Below are 23,037 nucleotides of genomic sequence, written 5' to 3' on the forward strand. Positions count from 1 at the left end.
CAGTGCGCAGCCATGCGTGTGCCCTGGATCAGTTTGGGAAGGCTGGAGGTTGCTCCGACATCTGCCTGCTGGGCAACAGCCACAAGAGTCGCACCTGCCGCTGTCGCTCTGGATTCAGCCTCGGCAGCGATGGCAAATCCTGCAAGAGTGAGTGTCAAGATCAGTCAGGATAATAATGAGATTTGCATGTGTGGATGACATGACAATGCATTTACTTTTGTATCTTTTGCAGAACCCGACCACGAGTTGTTCCTGGTGTACGGTAAAGGTCGTCCCGGAATCATCAGAGGCATGGATATGAATGCCAAGGTGCCAGACGAGTACATGATTCCCATTGAGAACCTGATGAACCCCAGAGCTCTGGATTTCCATGCAGCCACTGAGTTCATCTACTTCGCTGATGCTACCAGCTACATCATTGGCCGACAGAAGATAGACGGCACGGAGAGAGACACTATACTGAAGGAAGGTAAGGAAAACCACTTCATAAGCACACACAGTTATTTGCTGTCCTTTTCGGTTGTATTCTCTCCACCTACTCCCTCTCCTCTCTTGCTTCTCTCAGGTATTCACACTGTAGAGGGGATCGCCGTGGACTGGATGGGAGGAAATCTGTACTGGACGGACGACGGTCCCAAGAAAACCATCAGCGTCGCCCGGCTGGAGAAGGCGTCTCAGACACGGAAGACGCTCATTGAAGGGAAGATGACGCACCCCCGTGCCATCGTGGTGGACCCTCAGCACGGGTGAGCCTCAGGACGAGTCAACCTGAAAGTTTCCATACACTGTGACTCCAAAAATAGCAGATAATACTTCATTTCCTCTGTGTCTACTCTGGCTTTAACAGATGTTGTTGGCATTGTGAGCCACTGCCCCGGAGACATGATGCTGAATATTAGTCGAAGCATACGGCGGCACTCTACCATAAAATTACTAGATTACAAAAGTTGCACATTTCAGCTTTAAGTGGAGTTTTGTCGTAGAAATGTTGTGTTGACTGAGGGTTTATCTCTTGCAGCTATGTGGGCTGCCAGCACTGAAGATGTCAGATGTACTCGCTTACATTGGTGCCGTGTGTATGTGTGTGTGTGTGTGGGGGAGTTGGCATGTAGTCAAGGCTTTTTTGGCTACTCCTCCAGATTTGTTGTGGGATGTTCCATCAAACAGCATTTAAATGTCAAAGCTAAATTCTGACAGCTCTGACTCTCAAAGCCATGTAATCTTACACGCCTCGTGACTGTGAAGACGTCTCTTCTTGTCTTTGTAGTTGGATGTACTGGACCGACTGGGAGGAGGATCCCACAGAGAGCAATAGGGGAAAGATCAAAAAGGCTTGGATGGACGGCTCCCATCACCAAGTGTTTCTGACCAGTAAGACGGTGCTGTGGCCCAACGGGCTGAGCCTGGACATTCCCCAGGGGATCCTCTACTGGGTGGATGCTTACTATGATCGCATAGAGATGGTTTACCTCAACACCACTGAGCGAAAGGTGTGAAGTTATTTTTTGTATGTGCGACTTTGGTCAAGGAAGATGCTCCATTTTTAGACATTATTGATTGACCATACACAACCATTCAGACTGCCTGTGTTACCTCTAGATGGCAGCAGAGACTAAAGACAGTACAATTAGTTTTTGCAATTGTCTCCTAAACGATTAAAGTTACAGAGATCATACAAGTTACTGTGGGCAATCGGATGATAAATGCAAAATGATGGACTTCTCTTTCCTAGTAGCAATTAATTCTAAGGAAGCTCAGTCTCTGTGGGTTTGTTGGAGCGTCGAGGTAACGTTTGGAGAGATGGTGAACCCTTTATGGTTTTGTCATTGCACAGGTGGTTTATGAAGGACAGGAGCTTAACCACGCCTTTGGCTTGTGCCATTACAAACAATTCTTGTTTTGGAGCGAGTACCGTGGTGGCAGCATCTACAAACTGGATCAGGCTACCAAGATGGTCACCCTGCTGCGCAACGAGAGGCCTCCCATCTTTGAGATCAGAGTCTACGACGCACGGCAGCAGCAAGGTACAGCGACATCAATGCTTATTTCCCCCCTCATGACACTTTAGATGGCAAGTAATGTCTTTACAATGAAGTCCAAGCTGAAAATAGAACTCGACCTGCTCATATTTTAGCATTTATATCTAGAACAGTAACAGGAAATCACATAAGAAAAGTGGTCGGTTAAGCAATTGTAGCCAGTCACTTTGGGTTTTCTTTATGTAAAATTAGTACCGTAATTCAAAGCATTATATGACTTTAATATTCATCTCATTTGCTTCCCTGTCCAGGCACCAAAGCGTGTCGAGTGAACAATGGCGGCTGCAGCAGTCTGTGCCTCGCTATCCCTGACGGCAGGTCCTGCGGCTGTGCTGACGATCAAATCCTGGATGGCGATAATGTCACCTGCAAAGGTACTTAAGCAGGTTTACCAGCGGAAAGCTTCGCCAAATATCTGGACGGGACTTTGTGGAAAATTCATTACTCGGCAGGAGTTAAAGAATACGACGCTGTGCTTTCCATTTTCAGAGTTGCACTGCACAGCGTCTTTTGTCAAATCTGTAGAGACAATTCTCTGCTAATATCCTTCAGCTTTAAGAGAGACGAAGCTGACCTGCCGCGCCAACAGGCTCTGTTGTGTTTAGACGCTCGGCCCTTGTCTGAATAATGTGTCTGTTCTTCCTCCTCCGGCTCCCCTCCTGATGTAATCTCCAGCCAACCCCTCCTACGTGCCCCCGCCTCAGTGCCAGCCCGGGGAGTTCGCCTGTAAGAACAACCGCTGCATCCAAGAGCGCTGGAAGTGCGACGGGGAGAACGACTGTCTGGACAACAGCGATGAGGCCCCTGAGCTTTGCCGTGAGTGTGCCACGTCATTGTCATGGTTACGCAGCAACATATGTGGATAAACAGATTCTGTTTAAGGGCCTTTAGGTAACAAGAACGGACAAGGGCACAAAACTGAACTGTACTTTCCGAAATCGTGTCTTTCCATGCTGCGTACATTCGCTCACCAACTTAAACCTCGTGAAGTTGATGGCAGAAGAGGCAGGAACTTGTCTGTATTTTGTTGACATAAAGTTGGCTCAGTATCGTACACAGAATCAAATCAATGAACCAATCCAGTCCTTGGGGTGTTTGGAGTGTTTTCTGTCTCACTCTTGTATTAATTAAACCAGCAATGAGAGAGAAGTGACAAAGCATTCTTTCAGTTTTCCTACTTTCTCCCCTCAGACCAGCACACCTGCCCAGCCGACCGATTCAAATGCGAGAACAACCGCTGTATCCCCCTCCGCTGGCTGTGCGACGGCGACAACGACTGCGGCAACGACGAGGACGAATCCAACACCACCTGCTCCGGTACGTACCAAGTGTGTTATACAAGCGAAGGAACGGGCTCGTCTCTTCATCTGTCTGGGTGATGTCTCGAGCGTCTCAGCAGATTGCTTGGATTCCTGCCACTGGATGATGAAAATGTTACACACAACTGTGAAAGCAACAGGGACCCGAGTCCAAAAAGGCTTGGGTGTGTTTGCATGATAAAATTCAGCAGAAGAAATTATAGAGGAATGGAGAGGAATGACGTCTTTGGTTGTAATGATGAAGATGAAGAAAAGAGGTTTCTAACTTGAATGCCTTAACGTTTAGGAGAGGAACTGGCCGGTTGTTCAACAAGTGAAAAGTGAGAAGAAGCAGGAGAGAACTTTTAACTACATTGGACCTTGTTAATTTCTGATGAAACGATTGTTGCGGTGGATTTTGCAAGCAGCCTGGGAGGAAATATTGATCAGTGTTGTCATTGATGAGCTGAAACAGTGACGCTGCTCAGCTTAACAGCATTTGTTCTTGTTTTATTGGAGCTGTCCCTCTGCCAAATTGAAGGCGGTTACAAATGATGTGTGAATGAATTAAGATAAAGTGAGTATACTGCTGTGAGGCTGTGGCTACTTTGAGGTCACTTGGAGCAAGAGACGATGAGGAATCAGTTTTTAGGTGTTCAAGATTTTGGATTTGCTTCTTCAAATGTGTTCACTGTTGGATACTGAGCTCGCTTTCCTTTGTCTCTCCCGCCAGCTCGTACTTGCCCACCCAACCAGTACCCCTGTGCCAGTGGCCGCTGCATCCCCATCTCCTGGACATGCGACCTGGATGACGACTGTGGCGACCGCTCAGATGAACCAGACTCCTGTGGTGAGTCCTGTCTCTTCCTTTTTTGCTCCAGTCACGCACAATTTAGTTCAAAATAATAACTGACAGTCGTCCTCTCTCACCTTTTTTCCCTCCAGCCTACCCAACCTGCTTCCCTCTGACACAGTTCACCTGTGCCAATGGGCGCTGCATCAACATCAACTGGCGCTGCGACAACGGTGAGCGTCGCTGATTATGACTATTTGAAAAGGCAAACCAATGTCGGTAAAATCTAAAAACCTGTGTGTTTGTGCGCAGATAATGACTGTGGGGATAACAGTGACGAGGCAGGCTGCAGCCACTCCTGCTCCAGCGTCCAGTTCAAATGTAACAGTGGCCGCTGCATCCCGGAGTACTGGACCTGCGACGGCGACAACGACTGCGGTGACTACAGCGACGAGACCCACGCCAACTGTACCAACCAGGGTGAGGAGCAACACTGGGTCTTAGGTTGTTATTGGTGTTTGGTTTTGAATCATAAAGCACTGAGCTATGGCCACACTGTGTGTTATATTTCACCTTGTTTATATGTTGCCGTTTGCGGTTGTAAGGTGGTTGTCACAATGAAGGCGGCGTCCTCCTCCTCCCCGTTCTCTGCAGCACTGCATGCCCCTGCCTGCCTTCTCACTTCCACTTCTCATTTACAACATATTCTGTGTTGCCGTGTTCAGGACATGTTTATGCTTTGTGGTAAGATGAGATGAAAGTCTATTTTAAACACGGCCACTCTTGAACAATGAAACCTCTTCCTTGGGTTTGTACAGATGGGCCACTTGTTTTGACTTTGCTGCAGTGATATGAGCCGGCGTGTTTAGAGGTGAAAATAGCTGTGGTTGTGTTGGCCACTTGTGGGAAGAGAGCTTTTCTGCTGGTTAACCATGTGGGGATGACTGGGACGGAGCCACAGTGAAGTGGAGGTCACATCAGGTTAAACATGAGTTAGGTCGTATGTAGAGCTTCATCGATTTCTTTACTTCACCTCACATGTCAGTCCTCCTTAGGTTAGAGATGGCATTTAATAGTAGAGACATGCGTCACTGTGTGTGTGCTTTTGATGTCAGCCAGATACTCAGCCTGTGGCTGTCAAGTCCCAGCATGCAACACTGAGCCCAGCATGACCTGTTGGTTTAATGATCTGTGCTCTCTCTTTCTGTGTGTGTGTGTGTGTGTGTGTGTGTGTGTGTGTGTGTGTGTGTGTGTGTGTGTGTGTGTGTGTGTGTGTGTGTGTGTGTGTGTGTGTGTGTGTGTGTGTGTGTGTGTGTGTGTGTGTGTGTGTGTGTGTGTGTGTGTGTGTGTGTGTGTGTGTGTGTGTGTGTGTGTGTGTGTGCGCGTGTGATGTGTGTGTGCGTGTGAAGACATCTGTCTTTGTGTGGGCACACTTGGCCATTGAGCTGGAAGTCTTTAGCTTCAGTAAAAATCCATAAAACTTCCTTCTCCTGCTCATATTGTATTCCTTCGCTGAAAGAAAGTCTCAGGCCCATTTCCTGCTTTGGCTGTGCCAAGTGCTGACCTCTGCTATGCAGTCTGACCAGTCCTCAGTCAGTCCTCAGTGGGCCTTAAACTGTGGGATCAGTCTGTGGCCTGTGTGAGAACATCACAACAGGCTGCTTGTCATTGTTGTTTCACTCGGTGCTGTGTCAGGGAGTGTTAACCAGCATCCAGCACACATGAGAAAAACAATCAATACTCTCTCCTCTTAGGGACTCTGTTGGATTTTACTCACTTAAGACTGAACATTCAGTTTGTGATCAAAAATTAAAAATGGGATGATAAAGGAGACTTCAAGGCTCCCTGAATTAACGACCATAACTCTGAATGTGAACAGTCAGAGGGCCTCCCTGTGTGCATGAAAGCCCCCAGAAAGCCCCCACTAAAAGCCTTTAGTGAAGTAGTGAACCACCCAGGAAGAGAGCAATCTACACTGTGAGTGTTCCAGCTTTATTACTGCTGGTCTCTTCAATGTATTATATGTGATACTGACTGCCAGGTTGAGCTCAGTAGTGCAGGAAATATGTAGACAGTGTAAAAGTTGTATTTTTCCCTCTGGGGGGAAGTCTGTCTGGTCTCTGTAATCGTTATTCCTCCCTTTCTTTCTCCTCTCCAGCTACTCGTCCTCCAGGCGGTTGCCATGTCGATGAGTTCCAGTGTTGGATGGACGGCTTGTGTATTCCCATGCGGTGGCGCTGCGATGGCGACACCGACTGCATGGACCTGAGCGATGAGAACAACTGCGAGGGTGTCACCCACATGTGCGACCCGGCTGTCAAGTTCAGCTGCAGGGATTCTGGTGAGGTCACGGGGTTAAATAACCTGGTCAGGGGTTTAACAGATGCGGTGTCAATGTTATTCTGTCAGATGACGACAACTATATGAAAGCCATAAGCTGTGTGATTAATTTACCCCTGAGAGACTCATCCTGAAAGTTGACATTTTGTCCTGTCAGCTCGCTGCATCAGCAAGGCCTGGGTGTGTGACGGTGACAGCGACTGCGAGGACAACTCAGACGAGGACAACTGTGAGGCGTTGGTGTGTAAGCTGTCTCACCACATGTGCGCCACCAATGACTCCATCTGTCTCCCTGCCGAGAAGCTGTGCGACGGCACTGACGACTGTCCCGACGGCTCTGATGAGAAACTCTGTGGTAAATCAACACACACACACATACACAAACACACACCTGTAACTCTTTAATTCATCTTCTTTCAGCTGTTGTGTCTCTCGGCTCTCCGCAGATCTGTGCTCGCTGGACAACGGCGGTTGTAGCCACAACTGCAGCATCATTCCTGGGGAGGGCTTCTCGTGTTCTTGCCCCCTTGGCATGGAGCTGGGAGCCGACAACAAAACCTGCCAGATCCAGAGCTTCTGTGCCAAACACCTCAAGTGCAGTCAGAAGTGTGAGCAGGAGAAGTCCAGCGTCAAGTGTTCCTGCTATGAGGGTTGGGAGCTGGAGGCTGACATGGAGAGCTGCAAAAGCACCGGTGAGTAAGACGAGGCAACAGATGGGTAAGAATGTTCTTTTTCCAGGTGCTGCGAGCAGCAGATGATGTCATTTTATGTGTTAATAGAAAATCGACAGCAAACACCTTTAATTTTTGGACCAGAAAGATGTTTAACACTTTTCTGTGGACAATTTCTTTGCTCCCAGATCCCTTTAAGCCCTTCATCATCTTCTCCAACCGCCATGAGATCAGAAGGATCGACCTTCATAAGGGCGAGTTTAGCGTTCTGGTACCAGGCCTGAGGAACACCATCGCTCTGGACTTCTACCTCACCGAGAACACCCTGTACTGGACCGACGTGGTGGAGGACAAGATCTACAGAGGAAAACTGTCTGAAAATGGAGGTGAGACAAGGCGACTAAACCAGCCCAGCTTGGGGTCATTTGAGGTGATGAAGGAGGGAATCTGTGTGGAGCAAGAATGAAAACAGTAACATGAATGATTCAGTTTGAGGAAGAAATCCATGTTTGACTCAAAGTGAATTCCTTGGAGCAATTATACCCAAATTTCTCACAGCAGAAGCTTTCTAAAAATAATCGGTGGTCAGCAGTGTTTGCCTGTGACCCCAAAGAAATGTCCCGGGTCAGAGTTGACCTTTCTTGCGCCAGAAACTCAGGTCTGCTCACTAATCAAGGGTACGTTCCCAGCACAGCACTTAGGGGCCACTTGGAAGGCTTTGTCTCTTCCCATTTGTCTCAGCCCTCGCTGTGCGTGACTGCAGCCAGCGCAGAGACGCAGCGTAGGAAGAACAACACACTGCAATTTCAGTTCCCAGCGCTCCGGCCTCACCGTGAAAACACTATGACCAGCTCATAGATCACCTCCTGCTGCTGCCGCTTAGTGAAGACATTTCACCATCTTCAGAGTCTTGGGCATAAGTCAAGTCACTAGTGCTTAATAATGACACACATACACACTCACACACACACACACACACACACACACACACACACACACACACAGACACACACTCCTTCTAATTACCACTGGAAGGCCTTGTGAACATCTCCTGCAGCCAGAGATGATCACACACTTTACACTCACTTTGCATGGGAGCGAGTTGTTTCTAGGAAATAATAAAGAGAGAGAATGATCTGGCGTCGGAGGCTTGTTTTCTCAGAAGTGCTCCGAGCTGGGAGGAGAGTGCTGGGTGACGCCACGCTGACAGTCACAGCACGTCGCATCCAGCCAGATTCCACAAGAGGGAAGAATTCTAAACAATTCTGTGTTGGTGTGGTTTTTTTTGAGTCAAGGCCATTCAAGCTGCATTACACCAGCTATGTTCTGTTTAACCTCCTGAGACCCAGACAGTTATTTTGTGTGCACTTTTCTTTCTCCTTAGTATTTGGAATTGGTGGGACCTAATGAGTACAAAAACAAAAAAAAAATAATGAAATGACAAATGATCACACTCTTCATTTGTTTTAGTTGTGGTGTACTACATATGAACACAAAGAGTTAAAAAGATTTCTTCCTGTCTGCTGTTTTCTAGCAACCCAAAGTGGTATTTAACCCACTAGCGGGCAGACAAAAATGTCCAGACATGAGGACAACAGGTTTAAGTTAGGCACAATCAAAGCACACAAGTGTTACATACATTAAAAGTCCACAATCGTCTCTGTGCTCTCGTCAGCCCTGACCAGTTTTGAAGTGGTGATCCAGTACGGACTGGCGACTCCAGAGGGCCTGGCTGTGGACTGGATTGCAGGGAACATATACTGGGTTGAGAGCAATCTGGACCAGATCGAGGTGGCCAAGCTGGATGGGACCATGAGGACTACCCTGCTGGCCGGAGAGGTGGAGCACCCCCGAGCTATTGCCTTAGACCCTCGTGATGGGTGAGAAGCTATCAACAGCGCATTCAGCACACAAATCAGTTCAAGATTTTAGACGTGGCCGTGATGTTTTAACATAGTAGTCATGTCAAATAATCTTCTTCTCCTGTTTGTCAGTATTCTATTCTGGACAGACTGGGACGCCAGCTTGCCCAGGATCGAGGCGGCGTCTATGAGCGGGGAAGGCAGGCGCACCATCCACAAAGAGACAGGCAGCGGCGGCTGGCCCAACGGACTCACTGTCGACTACATGGAGAGACGCATTGTCTGGATAGATGCCAGGTACACTTTGCCACTAGTCACTGAAACAATACAGAATGTTCTCATCGTGCCACCCACTTATTACATCACCCTCTCGCTCTCAGCACTGTGTTTCTCTTTCTGCTCGGCCGTGCAGATGTGCTCCGCTTATGTAAAGTTAAAATCAAAAGTACAGACTCGCACAAAAACACTAGCCAACGTGCCGATACATGAAACTGTTTCCCTTCGCTGTTTCTTCAGGTCGGATGCCATCTACTCAGCGCTGTACGACGGTTCTGGGCTGATTGAGGTCCTGAGAGGTCATGAGTATCTGTCCCACCCCTTTGCTGTCACCATGTATGGAGGGGAAGTGTACTGGACAGACTGGAGGACCAATACTCTGGCCAAAGCAAACAAATGGACGGGACACAATGTCACTGTAGTCCAGCGCACCAACACACAGCCCTTTGACCTGCAGGTCTATCACCCGTCCAGACAGCCGCAGGGTATGTCGCAGCGCCCACACACACACACACACACACACACACACACACACACACGCACACGCACACGCACACAAACACACACACAACCACCCCTTTCTCAGATTTACCTGTAGCTGCACTTTAGCTTCAAAGGGCAAAAACATTGAAGAGCTCACAGTTTATTGCTGACTGTGTTGATTCACAACTCCCGGGCTCCCCAAAGACAGCTGACCTTTTCGAGCCGCGAGACATGTTGTCTCCTCACACTGGCAGCAATTTGGACACCTCCCGCTGCTGCTGCTGCCACCTCTCCGTTTGGCATTTCCCACCGGCTGCCCAGGAATAAAGTCCTTCTCCTCCTCTGCCTTAAAATGTCACGTCTCCATTTCACAGATACATGATTGACACGACGGCGGTGAGATTGTCGAAAACTGTTTTTGCGGCAAGCTGTCAACATTTAACTGTCACCTTGATGTTTGGTAGCCCGCGGCGGTGGGATCCTAAGGGTGTGTAGGGCAGCGGCAGGAGATGAATCTGGCAGTGTTGTTGACGGACAGCTGCAGTCACTGCCCACGACAGTGATGAGGGGATAAAGTGTGTGTGACAGATCTGACAGTCATTTCTGCGATCTCCAGCCGTGTTTGTTTCCTCTTGTGGTTTGAGGCAAAACATAGGGAAATGTACAAATCGATTTTATTAGTGATGGCACTGTCATCCAGCCATATTCAGATCAGGCATAAACAGAGTGGAGATGCCACAATCCTGAAACTCTCCGGAAACAAATTATCATTTTGCCTTCACAGTTTTATTTTTAATTATGAATTCATTCTCTCCGATTAAATGAAAGAAAGTGCTTCAGTTTCAATTGCAATTTTCCAGGATTGCTTCGTCGTCGATTTGCCACATTATTGACCTCAAGCAAGTATAAAAACGTTTAATCCGTAAACTCAATGCCCGCTTCTTCCTCTTCTTTCTCTGGGATGCTCTAGAGACGCCACCTCACCTTGAAATCCCATCTTGATCTTATATTTCTCATACCTTCACTCACTTCATCTCCTCTCCCTCCTCTCTTTCAGCTCCCAACCCGTGTGCTGCCGTGGATGGGAAAGGTCCCTGCTCCCACCTGTGCCTCATCAACTTCAACCAGACCTTCTCCTGTGCCTGCCCACACCTCATGAAGCTGCAGCCCGACAAGCGAACCTGCAAAGGCAAGAACACTGGCAAACCCTGTGAACCATTTTCCTGTTCCTCTAAAAGGCCACACGTGCTGTCATGTATCATCTGTGTCACCTGACGAGGAGCCGGGGGGGGGGGGAGACACACTCTTTGTTTGCTGGAATCTTCTCTCTGGTCTGTCATCACTGCTTTGACTTCTTTGACATCATCTTCCCTGGCTGTCATCTCTTATCAAAGCAGATCTGATCACATCCTCTCTGTTTGCGCCGCTCGGCCTCCTATAATTTCATTTCCATCATAATCCATATCGAACCTTGTCACTGGGAGTGATGTTGTGTTTTTGAGCTGTCACTCATCTCAGCAGCACCTAGCTGCCATAGATGTTTGGCATTCTATAGAGCCATCCTCGACGCCGCAGGCTGGATGTAGAGCATAATTGGATTAGAGAGCTTTTGTTGCATTCCCCACAAACACTGGAAGAATCCCAGCAGAAGTGTGTATTCACTGAGATTGGACACATTCACTACTTCAGCTGTTCTACTTGTATGAGTAGATTTGCCATTATACAGCAGTTTTGTGTTTGTTCCTTGCTGCTCGGTATCCAACAAGAGATTCCATTGTTTTGATTGATGAGTCCAAACAAATGTGTTTATCACAATTTCCCTACATTTAGACGAGACAGATCTGAGGGGAAAGGGTCCCTAGATAAACGTATTCAAGCTGCACATGCATAAAACTCATAATGTTCATCTCACACGGCGACATCACCATAAAAGCTTTGATTTAACCGAGAAATGGAGGTGGTGGTTTTTGTTAAACCATAATGAATGAGATCTAAGAAATTCCTTCTCGCAATAAGAGTCGTTGAAATTCAGCAGAAATTCATCTTGGTCTGTTTGCTTTTTGTCTCCCTCTCCTCCTCGTCTCATTTGCACACAGCCTAGAAAAGTACCTTATTAAAATTCAACACAAGTGATCAAAATCTTCCCTAATCTTTGTGTGTATTTCTGCATTTTTTTGTTGTCGTTCCTCTTCCAGAATCCCGAAAGTTCCTTCTTTACGCTCGTCAGATTGAGATCCGAGGAGTCGACATCGATAACCCCTATTACAACTACATCATCTCCTTCACTGTGCCGGACATAGACAACGTGACAGTGGTGGACTATGATGCTGTAGAGCATCGCATCTACTGGTCTGACGTGCGAGCACAGAGCATCAAGAGAGCGTTCATCAACGGGACCGGGGTAGAGACCGTTGTGTCAGCTGGTAAGAACAATCCCAAGATGCTTTTTTTTTTTTAGAAACCTCTATAACAGTAACTTGAGGTAATCGTGACATTTTGGATCGGCCATTTCCCAGACCTCCCCAACGCCCACGGGCTGGCTGTAGACTGGGTGTCCAGGAACCTCTTCTGGACGAGCTATGACGCCAACAAGAAGCAGATCAACGTGGCCAGACTGGACGGCTCGTTCAAGAACGCCGTCATCCAGGGTCTGGACAAGCCGCACTGTCTGGTTCTGCATCCTCTGCTGGGGTGAGTGTTAGGCTGGTGGTCACTCCTACATGTGGCCTTTAGGAGTGAAGGGCACCAAACTCCAAATAATGTAAAGATCCAAAAGTAGCTGCAACTTAGTCTGAAGAACAAACTTAAATTGTCCATATCCCTCCTCAGAAAGCTGTACTGGACCGACGGTGACGACATACACATTGCCAACATGGATGGCAGTAACCACACCACGCTGTTCACCAATCAGAAAGGACCAGTAGGTGAGTGGAGGACTCCTCTTTGTGTGCAAGATGCTGTTTGCTCGCATGTGTTATTCTGCAACCTTCTACTTCTTCTTCTTCTACTTCTATAAGGCCTTTCGATTGATTATGAAAACGAGCAACTCTACTGGATCAGCTCGGGTAATGGCACCATCAACCGCTGCCAGCTGGATGGCTCTAAACCGGAGATGTTAGAAGACGTGAAAGGCAAACTTACCAAGGCTACGGCGCTCGCCATTATGGGTAGGAAGATGTTACAACTAAAGGCGTTTCCTAGATTAAATGATCTGCTCTGTGGATGTTCACCCAAATATCAATGTCCCTGAATGTAGGAGACAAGTTGTGGTGGGCCGACCAGGGAACTGACCAGATAGGAACATGTGACAAGAAGGATGGAGGAAACTGGAAAGTGCTGCGGAACAACACTTCCCCCATGATGCACATGAGGATATATGATGAGGATGTCCAGAAAGGTGTGACGCGTTTACATCTCTTTAGTTGACCTTGTCCTTCACGTCTCTGTGGGTGGGAACTGATTCTGTCTCCCGTCCTTCTGCTTTCCCTACAGCGGGCATCAACCTGTGCAGTAACAACAACGGCGACTGCTCCCAGCTGTGCCTGCCCACCTCACACACCAGCAGGGCCTGCATGTGCACAGCCGGATACAGCCTGAAGACGGGCCAGCAGTCCTGTGAGGGTGAGTTGAGTTGAGACTTGTCTGCAAAAAAGTAAAAAATGTCAACTTGTCCTCAAAGTTGCAGGATGTGCAGATTTTGTGTCCTTCCAGTTCTTCACCTTAAGATTTAAGACTTCCTGGAATTATCCGGATCAGCTCAACTCAATTATCTGATCTTTGCTTTCTACTCTCTCTCTGCCTCTCTCTCTCTTACATTCACACACGCCGCCCCATCATCATATCATGGTGTTTCTGTGCAGGTATGGGCTCCTTCCTGCTTTACTCTGTCCATGAGGGAATCAGAGGAATTCCGCTGGACCCGGCAGACAAATCTGACGCCCTGGTGCCCGTCTCTGGCACCTCTTTGGCCGTCGGCATCGACTTCCACGCAGGTAAGTCACAGTGGAAGGTGACATTAATGAGACGGCTCCTCGCTCGAGTGGCATTTCAGAGCCGTGTGATGTCTTCCTGAGCATTTACAGGATGACCTATTTTTCCTTTTTCAGACAATGACACCATTTACTGGGTGGACATGGGCCTGAGCACCATCAGCAGGGCGAAGAGGGATCAGACGTGGAGAGAAGATGTGGTCACCAACGGCATCGGCAGGGTGGAGGGAATCACCGTTGACTGGATAGCAGGTGCGGTAAAAGCAGATTCGGCCATTAACTTGAACCCAAACCTCTCATGTATGCTTGGAGAGAATGACTTACTTATAGAATGACCTAATAAACTCCACCCCTGATCTCTTATAGGGAATATCTACTGGACTGATCAGGGCTTTGACGTCATAGAGGTAGCCAGACTGAACGGCTCCTTCCGTTACGTTGTCATATCTCAGGGCCTGGACAAACCGCGAGCCATCGCCGTCCACCCAGTTGCAGGGTGAGCCCACACTGTCATTCTTCCTCGTGTCTTAGTTTAAACCGTGACTACTCCTCCATCTTGCATCTCTCTTCTGAATCCCCCTCACCGGGCTGTGTGTGTTTGTGTGCGCAGGTATCTGTTCTGGACCGAGTGGGGTCAGTACCCTCGTATCGAGCGCTCTCGCTTGGACGGCTCCCAGAGGTTGGTCTTGGTCAATGTCAGCATCAGCTGGCCCAACGGCATCTCTATTGATTATGAGGTACGGAAACCTGCTGACAGCACATACAGGAGACCTTGCTCTCTACTGCTCCACATATCATTATGATTATATGACTCATACTAGTGTTGCTATAATCAGTATAAGTTATATTATAGGTTATATAATTTGTGCTTTGCCATTATAAGTAGTTGCATACCGTACAGTCTATTCTCACTCATGCTGCACAACATGTCATAAGTAGAACATAGAAAGTGGAACAGACTGTACTGGTTTTTGCAAATTCCATTCATTTAATTCAAACCAGATTTGTACAGTGAAGTTGTAAGCTGAGGTAACCAAACAGCATTTTGAAGGATTTTCCTCTCACTCTTCTCCTGTCTCTCTATTGAAACCTTGAAATTATGAGATTTCTTGAATAATGAGCATGGTTTTGCCCTCTTGTGTGCCTGTAGGAGGGCCTGCTGTACTGGTGCGATGCCAGGACAGACAAGATCGAACGCATCAACCTGGAGACCGGACAGAACAGAGAGCTGGTGTTGGCTAACAACAACATGGACATGTTTGCTGTGTCTGTGTTTGAGGAATACATCTACTGGAGTGACAGGTGAGTTTACTGCTATAATGAGGTGGTTTCATCTCCCTCATTCTAAACTGCGTGACAGGATTTGATGTACATGTCAGATCGCATATTGTGTAGTCCCGTTAAATGACTTAATGCGTCGTCGTCTTTGTTCAGAACTCATGCCAATGGCTCCATCAAGAGAGGCAGCAAAGACAACGCCACAGACGCCGTGCAGCTGAGGACGGGCATCGGTGTGCAGCTGAAAGACATCAAGGTGTTCAACAGGGCCAGACAGAAAGGTAGGAACACACACACACACACCAGTGATGTTGTGTGATGTTGTGAGCTGCAACACAAATGATGAAAACTTTATCCAAAAAATAAATCGACACCCCCAGGAATCAAAGAAGTGCATTTTGAACCAAACTTCATCAAGTCTTTTCCAGCATCGCTCACTGTCACTTTCTCCGCAGGCACCAACATCTGCAAAAATAACGGCGGCTGCGAGCAGCTGTGTCTTTTCCGCGGCAACAGTGAGCGAACCTGCGCCTGTGCTCACGGCATGTTGGCCGAGGACAACCGCAGCTGCCGCGACTACGACGGATACCTGCTGTACTCGGAGCGAACCATTCTGAAGAGCATACACCTGTCGGACGAGACCAACTTAAACGCGCCCATAAAGCCCTTCGAAGACCCCGACCACATGAAAAACGTCATAGCCCTCAGCTTCGACTACCACGGGGGCGGAGGGAAGGGAGCCAACCGCATATTCTTCAGCGACATCCACTTTGGCAACATCCAGCAGATCAACGACGACGGCACAGACCGCAAGATCGTGGTAGACAGTAAGTAAAGACGCGTCTGTCACTGCTGATGCTGTGGTCAGTAATTAGCCCCTCAGAGATCCAAGTGAACAAGAAGCTGTTTATGTTTTTAATCATTACATCACTCAAGTATCGTCTCCATTAGTAATTGAATGTTTGTCCCTCTACACTTCAAACGGCCGTAATCACACGTCGACGACACAAAGCCGCACGAGCGAGCCGCTGTAATGAACACACAGCTGCAAGTTCTCAACTAGAAAGAGACTGACAGATTAGCATCACTTAGGGCTGCCACTCGGAAGAACACACACACACACACACACGCACAGACACGCGCACACACGGCTTTTTGCGTGCTTCCCCACTGAAGGGTCTTTCAAATCCCACTCTGTTTAACGATTCAAGAGCAGGTTCTTTAACTCCGCCTGAGATGCTGTGTGTTTAAAAGGCATGGACCAAATATTCAACCATTAAATCTTTGATGGGAAAGAGGAAAACAAGTAAAGCACATGGGGTTAGGTGTTTTTATTGATGTCATGAGATGAGGGCTTTGAACATGTTCTGGAAATAGTGCTTGGCTTTACCACACAATCTTTCATCCTGCTGAGCTTATACTGTTGGAAGAAGGAATTAATCACACTTAGAGTTTATTAGATCCAGGGGTGAGTGAGGTAGATGTGTCTCCAGGGTCCACAGTCAGTTCTGCCCTCGCTCTGAGGTGGTGTCCAGCTCAAAGGGCTGCACTATGTCCCTGCTGAACACATAAGGGCAACCAGTCACAGAGCTTTTGCACCACGCCCAGCGCTCCCTCCCCAGCGTCAATAAATCTCGTCTAAACTTCTGAGACATGAAGACGTAGAGGAGGGGGTTTATCACCGCTGCCGAGGTCGCCAACAGCCTTGCCATGATGGCTATGTAACGGTAGCCCGGTGTGCCCGTTATGGTTCCTCCAATGAAGGAGAACATGAGACCGTAGGCGGGCAGCCAGAGCAGAGTGAAGACCAGGACCAGGAGAGCTGTGGTGTGAGTAACCTGGCTCTGATAGCGTTCCAGCTGGGGGGCGCTCCCAAGCTGCTGTGCATGTCGCAGGAAACAGTAGATCTTGGCGTACATGATCACAATAATTCCCAGCGGTAGAGCAAAGGCGAACAAGAAGAGGGTGATGCTGTAGAACAATTGGCTGAAATCAGACAGGAAGGCAAAGCAGTACACAGTGCTGGACACACGAACTGTGCGGAAGGCGAACTGTGGCGCCGCCAAGGCCGACGCAGGAACCCACAGCAGAGCCACGGTCAGCTTTATGCGGCGGTGCATTCGAGAGCGGTAGGTCCAGGCGGGGTGCACCACTGTCAGGTAGCGTGTGACAGCCAGAGCCGCCAGAGTAAAGACTGATGTAGCAGAGCAGGCCACGCCCAGGAAGCTGATAGCCTTGCACAGGAAGCTCCCGAACGGCCAGTATCCCAGGGCGATGGCGGTGGTGTGGAAGGGCAGGCAGAGCAGCAGTAGCAGGTCGGCGGCGCTCAGAGCGAGCAGCAGGGTGTCCGTGCCGTGCGGGGGTTGACCGTCTTTTCTCCGTCTGCCAGTGAGGATGGAGATGACCAAGGACTGGCCAACCAGTCCAGTCACCAGAATGATCCCGTCCAGGATGGGCACCAGGGTCTGCATCAATAACTCATCCGCTTTGTACATTTGGTCACGACCGCTGGTGTTTACTTGCACTTTCAAAGTCTCCATTACCTTCACAACAAAGGTCTCCTGAGTAATTAATGTAATGGCCAGTTAATGTTGTGCATCAGAGCAGCGTTTTCATGCTCCTCTGTCAAAGCTCGTTAATCACAAGCATGACAACACTCCATTAGGACAGCCGGCTCTCACTTAATGAGAGCAATTAAATAAGCAGCTAAGATCACCCTGGTCAGTTGACTTCTTCATTGACATTTATTATCCTCTCTGTTAAAGAGTAGACAGCCCTGTCCCTCTGTCCCTGACCAGAGACAATCCGCTGCATAGATCCAAGCAAAAGTTCCCACTCACAGTTTTCAAATAAAATAAGATGAGTGTGTACGTCAAGGTAAATCCTCAAAACTCATATTGACTCGCAAACATTTAAACTTGACTTGAGATTATCCTTGAACATCGACTCTCTGTATCAGCTTGTCCTTTATAATCCAATGAGGAACACTTTGGGTCCAACCTGGATGCTGGAAGGTGGCAGTGCAGCGGTTCATCTGTGGTCGTATTAAATCTCTGGCATCCCGGCAACAGAGAGCAAATTGGTCCTACTGGTTGCTAAACAGACGTTCCACATTACCAGCAGTCGATGCTACTTGATGCTAAGTGGTCAGCGCGGTAGAAGGCATCTCATCCATTTAGGAAGCTCTTCAGAAGCTCAGAATGCCCTAGATTTCACCGAGCAGTTCAGTTTGACCCTCAAATGTAGACAGAAGTAGAAAAGTAAATGAGGCTGAAGATGAGTAAGGTTTCCTACTCCTGCGATTGTGAGAGCAGCACTGTTCTCTGTTGTAATGGTCTTCACGGCTGTTTCCCACCACTGTTTGCATAGCAACCAGGGGCTGAACTGATGTAAGATAGGGGAGGGGAGACTGCAGTCTGTCTCATTATGTCACACTGGCTTAAACCCAGTTTCTTGCGTGTTTTGTGTACGATCCAAGGAGTTTACTGCACTCGGGCCGATTTTTACATTTTTGCCATTGTAACCATAGTAACTGGCACTGTCAAATTTTCAGTTTGATTGTTGAGCATTAAAAATACAGTCTGGGACTTTCTGTTCTTATTTTCCAACAAAACCGAAAATGAAGGTGTTGTGTTAATCCTGTTATTCTGCGTTTTAACTCTTTTAAGGTGCATTCAGGTTCAGTCTAACTCTTCGGCGCGCAACTGAAATGTCTATTCAAAGGCAATTATTGACATTCGATGGAGAGCAAACAGTTGCATGGAGTGTCAAAGGTTTGATTGTTTGGCGTAGTGGTCATAAACGTGCCCTGGCGTTACGAGGAACAGATGGATGGAGCCCGTACGACTGCAGTTCAGTGTCCTTTTCCATGATGCTGCAGGTTTTGTGGCCATCACAGATAACAATAAGGATTAGAGTCGCTGATGAGGTGCAGGAGACACAGTTTGGAGTAGAAGCCTTTGCCATTCACGGCTGACTTTTTTACGCTGGCGTTTCTCCCTAAAGTGACTCAAGCTGCTCCAGTGGCAATTTTCTTTCCCAGAACAAGAAGTCGGCGTGAATGAGAGCGTCTACGGGGAGCTTTATTTGTATGTGCAGGCAGCCAGCCGTGAAATGACAGGATGATACCGATTCTTTTAAAGTCTCTCCAGGAGCACCAAGCCTGCCACACACACACACACACACACACACACACACACACACGCACCCTGCTCTGTGTGCTACCCACTTCCATTTTATCCTCTTCTTCTTCACTCGCCTCCCTTTTTGTGCCTGGCCCTCTCTCCTCTCTAACTTTGCCCTTCACCGTCCCTGAATTGGATCTGAGAGAACAGAGAAGAACCTTAAACACATTTCCTGCCTTTCTAAAGTAACCGTGGGGGGCCAACTTGTTAATCTTTGACAGTGATTAATGATTTGTTGAATTTTTCCCGTAGGTGCTCATTAAAGCTCTGAGTACAGCCCGGGGAAGCTGTATACCTTTTACAGTGAGATTAAAAGAATTTGCCCTCGTCTAGTTTTAAACTTTCTACAGCTTTGGTGGAATGGCGTCTATAGTCAGAAGAACCACGGTCAAGGGTCCATTATCTTCTCCTTTCTCTTCCCCCAGATGTAGGGTCAGTTGAGGGCCTGGCATACCACCGTGGTTGGGATACACTCTACTGGACCAGCTACACAACCTCCACCATCTCTCGCCACACGGTTGACCAGAGCCGCTCTGTGGCTTATAACCGCAACACTGTAGTCACCATGTCTGGAGAAGACCACCCCAGAGCCTTTGTGCTGGACGAGTGTCAGGAGTGAGTCATTAATATTATAATTTCAGTTTCAGAGCTGAGTTCCGATGTGTTTTCTTTAAAGACTAGATTTGTTCTACACCGCTGAACTGTGGAAGGCTTGAGATCTTGATGCACGCCCTTATGTGTATTCTCTCTACAGTATCATGTTCTGGACTAACTGGAACGAGCAGGCTCCCAGTATCATGAGGGCGTCTCTGAATGGAGCCAACGTGATTGTGATCATTGGCAGCGACATCAAAACTCCAAATGGCCTGGCCATAGATCACCGTGCAGAGAAACTCTACTTTTCTGATGCCACGCTGGACAAGATTGAACGTTGCGAATATGATGGGAGCAGCCGTTACGTAAGACAGACGCTTCATTTCCCTGCGGCCTTAAAGAAGGCATCATCAAAGCTGCTGTTGGGCCGAAATGGTGCAGAAGATGTCTAAAAATTCGTATTTTTCCGTTGTAGGTTTTATTGAAGAACGAGCCGGTGCATCCCTTTGGCCTGGCTGTGTATGGTGACTACATCTTCTGGACCGACTGGGTGAGGAGGGCCGTCCTCAGAGCCGACAAGTACACAGGAGGAGACATGAAGGTGCTGCGTGCCGACATCCCTCAGCAGCCAATGGGCATCGTTGCTGTGGCAAATGACACAAACAGCTGTAAGTATACCTTGCCGCCATCACTGGTCTGTGTTACGGCACAGGAAGGCAACATAGACTAAGTAATAACTGATAAACGTCATTACCATCCTTATCTTCCGGGGTCGTTTCTCTAGGTGAATTTTCGCCTTGCCGAATAAATAACGGAGGTTGCCAAGACCTCTGTCTGCCTACATCAGATGGACGGGTCAACTGCAGTTGCCGTGGAGACCGACAACTTTTGGATGACAACACGTGCTCCTGTAAGATCACTCAATTATCTACTAAGTTAAAGTAATTTAGGGTAAAACTTGACAAAAGCCTTTTTCCTGACCGTAACATTCTGCCTTGCCAGCTGTGAATGTATCCTGTGGAAGTGTGGATGACTTTGAATGTGGCAACGGTGACTGTATCAACTACAGCCTGACCTGTGACGGGATGGCCCACTGCAAGGACAAGTCGGATGAGAAGCAGTCCTACTGTGGTGAGTTACCATAGTGACTCATCGGGTCATCATTTCACATTTACGTGATGGTTTTATGAAAGGCAACTTGGAGTGAGTGCAGCAATAAAAGAACTTATTATTAAACCACCATCTCGACATACAACTAAGGAGTGCAGGGGCCAAGCTTAAGTGTCCTCACAAGAAATAAAGTGTGATGATGATGATGATGAGAGCACCTTCCTCCTTTACTATGCTGTATGTGAAGATCAGAGAATAGTCCTGAGAGACATGAGGGTCATTGAAAGCTTTTTCCAATCGTTTCAATAATGTAGAGCTTATTCATTTTATTCATGAGTCAGTGAATTGGTTGATGAGATCACCTTTAGATATGTATGACAGCAATCTAGACTTCAGCTAACTCTCATCAACCGCTCCTCCCTCACAGCCAATCGCCTTTGTAAGAAAGGCTATAGACGCTGCATAAATGGCCGCTGTATCGGCCACCAGTTCTGGTGTGACGGCACGGATGACTGTGGTGACCATTCAGATGAGCTGCCTTGCAACAGTAAGACGTTTATCTGATTATAAAACCTAAACCCCTCTGGATGTGGAAGTATAAGATTTACAGGTGTTATAGATGCATATTGATAAAAATCCTCCTCCTCCTCCAGTGACTCTGTGCAAACAAGGAGAGTTCCAGTGCAAAGATGGAAGTTGCATCTCCAACTTCAGCCGCTGCGACCAGGTGGTCAACTGTGAGGACGCGAGTGATGAAATGAACTGCCGTAAGTGATGTCGCACAGTTTGAGTCTGATGATGAACCTTTAAAAGTGAACGAGAGGAGGTGGAGACATTTGTGGACATTTCTTTATCACGCTTTCCAAAGAATGATAGTAAGTTTTCCGTTGACCTTTGTTCTCAGAAGCCACTGACTGCTCGCGTTTCTTCCGTCTGGGCGTGAAAGGAGCGTCTTTCCTGAGCTGTGAGAAAACCACCCTGTGTTATCTGCCCTCATGGGTGTGTGATGGAAACAATGACTGTGGAGACTTCTCTGATGAGAGGAACTGCCCAGGTTTGGCTGCCATGTTTCCACTCTACATGCTTACTTCTTTATGCTCCGTTAAAAGTGGCTGATAGTGGGATTTTTCTGTTATTTTGCAGATAAAAAGAAGCTGAAGTGTCCAGTCAACTTCTTCGCCTGTCACAGCGGTCGTTGCATCCCTATGAGCTGGACCTGCGATAAGGAGAACGACTGTGAGAATGGAGCTGATGAGACACACTGTGGTCAGTTTGACACTAAGATGTCCTTCATTGGTCTTAAGTAACTCACTTGTCGTACAGCTATGAACCATATGAACAGATAATTTCACACTTTATATTCATTTTGAATAAATTCAACTAACTACAAGCTTCCTCTGAGAACATTGCCTTTGCCATTTCTCTTAGCTAGCCTAGCAACTGTGTCGCTATGTAAACACTGGCAGCAGAGTCAAACCTGCAAGCGAGTTGCACGTTAGCAGCCTATTTAAAGTTGGTAAAATTGTGAAAAGCAACGTAGTGAATGTTACCTCTTTCGGGATGTTAGAGTCTTGATGCTCTTCAGTTTAGAAACCTGACATGTAGGAACTCGATGCTACTTATTAGCGACTGTGCTAGTTTGTTTTGTTTTTGTCATTGCTGCTAGCTACTCTCCAGCAACACTGTACTTGCCTGGATTAACAGTACATGGTCAAGTTCAGTGGTTGTTATTCTTTCTAAACAAATGTTTTTTCTCTTTGGTCATTTTCAGACAAATTCTGTACATCCAACCAATTTGAATGTGGGAACCACCGCTGCATATCCAGCCACTGGGTGTGTGACGGCTCTGATGACTGCGGTGACGGCTCTGACGAGGACCAGAAGTGCAGTAAGTAACACGTTGAGCCTTTTATTCTATTTATGCTATATAATTCTATGTATACCTTTCATTATTTTGATGTCTTTCTCCCATAATCTTGTCACAGAGTCAAAGACGTGCAGCCCCGAGGCGTTCCAGTGTCCAGGTTCACATATGTGTGTGCCTCAGCGCTGGAAGTGTGACGGGGATAAGGACTGTCCTGATGGAGCTGATGAGAGCGTCAAAGCTGGCTGCTGTGAGT

General features: G+C 47.7%; 2 protein-coding genes across 2 annotated transcripts in view; one reads left to right on the forward strand and one right to left on the reverse strand.

The window, feature by feature from the left end:
- The window catches only part of LOC143012794 (low-density lipoprotein receptor-related protein 1-like), a 76,909-nt gene that overhangs the window by 38,753 nt on the left and 15,119 nt on the right, over nucleotides 1-23,037 (forward strand). Inside the window, exons 10-52 of the mRNA XM_076166100.1 lie at nucleotides 4-147; nucleotides 233-469; nucleotides 566-746; nucleotides 1,268-1,490; nucleotides 1,835-2,024; nucleotides 2,291-2,413; nucleotides 2,715-2,855; nucleotides 3,231-3,356; nucleotides 4,071-4,187; nucleotides 4,283-4,363; nucleotides 4,443-4,610; nucleotides 6,289-6,471; nucleotides 6,628-6,825; nucleotides 6,917-7,162; nucleotides 7,330-7,527; nucleotides 8,817-9,021; nucleotides 9,136-9,300; nucleotides 9,520-9,764; nucleotides 10,820-10,951; nucleotides 11,958-12,185; nucleotides 12,279-12,453; nucleotides 12,592-12,686; nucleotides 12,780-12,929; nucleotides 13,019-13,159; nucleotides 13,255-13,383; nucleotides 13,623-13,754; nucleotides 13,869-14,003; nucleotides 14,118-14,247; nucleotides 14,362-14,488; nucleotides 14,902-15,053; nucleotides 15,186-15,310; nucleotides 15,485-15,856; nucleotides 19,639-19,828; nucleotides 19,968-20,172; nucleotides 20,283-20,475; nucleotides 20,592-20,717; nucleotides 20,810-20,938; nucleotides 21,345-21,464; nucleotides 21,571-21,684; nucleotides 21,822-21,971; nucleotides 22,061-22,183; nucleotides 22,689-22,805; nucleotides 22,903-23,031. Of these exons, the coding sequence (XP_076022215.1) occupies nucleotides 4-147; nucleotides 233-469; nucleotides 566-746; nucleotides 1,268-1,490; nucleotides 1,835-2,024; nucleotides 2,291-2,413; nucleotides 2,715-2,855; nucleotides 3,231-3,356; nucleotides 4,071-4,187; nucleotides 4,283-4,363; nucleotides 4,443-4,610; nucleotides 6,289-6,471; nucleotides 6,628-6,825; nucleotides 6,917-7,162; nucleotides 7,330-7,527; nucleotides 8,817-9,021; nucleotides 9,136-9,300; nucleotides 9,520-9,764; nucleotides 10,820-10,951; nucleotides 11,958-12,185; nucleotides 12,279-12,453; nucleotides 12,592-12,686; nucleotides 12,780-12,929; nucleotides 13,019-13,159; nucleotides 13,255-13,383; nucleotides 13,623-13,754; nucleotides 13,869-14,003; nucleotides 14,118-14,247; nucleotides 14,362-14,488; nucleotides 14,902-15,053; nucleotides 15,186-15,310; nucleotides 15,485-15,856; nucleotides 19,639-19,828; nucleotides 19,968-20,172; nucleotides 20,283-20,475; nucleotides 20,592-20,717; nucleotides 20,810-20,938; nucleotides 21,345-21,464; nucleotides 21,571-21,684; nucleotides 21,822-21,971; nucleotides 22,061-22,183; nucleotides 22,689-22,805; nucleotides 22,903-23,031 (6,990 nt within the window). The remainder of the gene's footprint in view (nucleotides 1-3; nucleotides 148-232; nucleotides 470-565; nucleotides 747-1,267; nucleotides 1,491-1,834; nucleotides 2,025-2,290; nucleotides 2,414-2,714; nucleotides 2,856-3,230; nucleotides 3,357-4,070; nucleotides 4,188-4,282; nucleotides 4,364-4,442; nucleotides 4,611-6,288; nucleotides 6,472-6,627; nucleotides 6,826-6,916; nucleotides 7,163-7,329; nucleotides 7,528-8,816; nucleotides 9,022-9,135; nucleotides 9,301-9,519; nucleotides 9,765-10,819; nucleotides 10,952-11,957; nucleotides 12,186-12,278; nucleotides 12,454-12,591; nucleotides 12,687-12,779; nucleotides 12,930-13,018; nucleotides 13,160-13,254; nucleotides 13,384-13,622; nucleotides 13,755-13,868; nucleotides 14,004-14,117; nucleotides 14,248-14,361; nucleotides 14,489-14,901; nucleotides 15,054-15,185; nucleotides 15,311-15,484; nucleotides 15,857-19,638; nucleotides 19,829-19,967; nucleotides 20,173-20,282; nucleotides 20,476-20,591; nucleotides 20,718-20,809; nucleotides 20,939-21,344; nucleotides 21,465-21,570; nucleotides 21,685-21,821; nucleotides 21,972-22,060; nucleotides 22,184-22,688; nucleotides 22,806-22,902; nucleotides 23,032-23,037) is intronic.
- On the reverse strand, nucleotides 16,482-17,569 carry LOC143012796 (galanin receptor type 1). Its single transcript, XM_076166106.1, has one exon. It carries the CDS (start codon nucleotides 17,567-17,569, stop codon nucleotides 16,532-16,534), a length of 1,038 nt encoding a protein of 345 aa, XP_076022221.1. The 3' UTR covers nucleotides 16,482-16,531.

The sequence above is a fragment of the Genypterus blacodes genome, unplaced genomic scaffold, assembly GCF_046128005.1.
Source record: "Genypterus blacodes isolate CSIRO-AG114 ecotype Tasmania unplaced genomic scaffold, CSIRO-AGI_Gbla_v1 ptg000156l_1, whole genome shotgun sequence".
Classification (NCBI taxonomy): Eukaryota; Metazoa; Chordata; class Actinopteri; order Ophidiiformes; family Ophidiidae; genus Genypterus; species Genypterus blacodes.

Coding starts and splice junctions, on each gene's coding strand:
- LOC143012796 (XM_076166106.1), bottom strand. CDS start 17,569: ATGGAGACTTTGAAAGTGCAAGTAAACACCAGCGGTCGTGACCAAATG.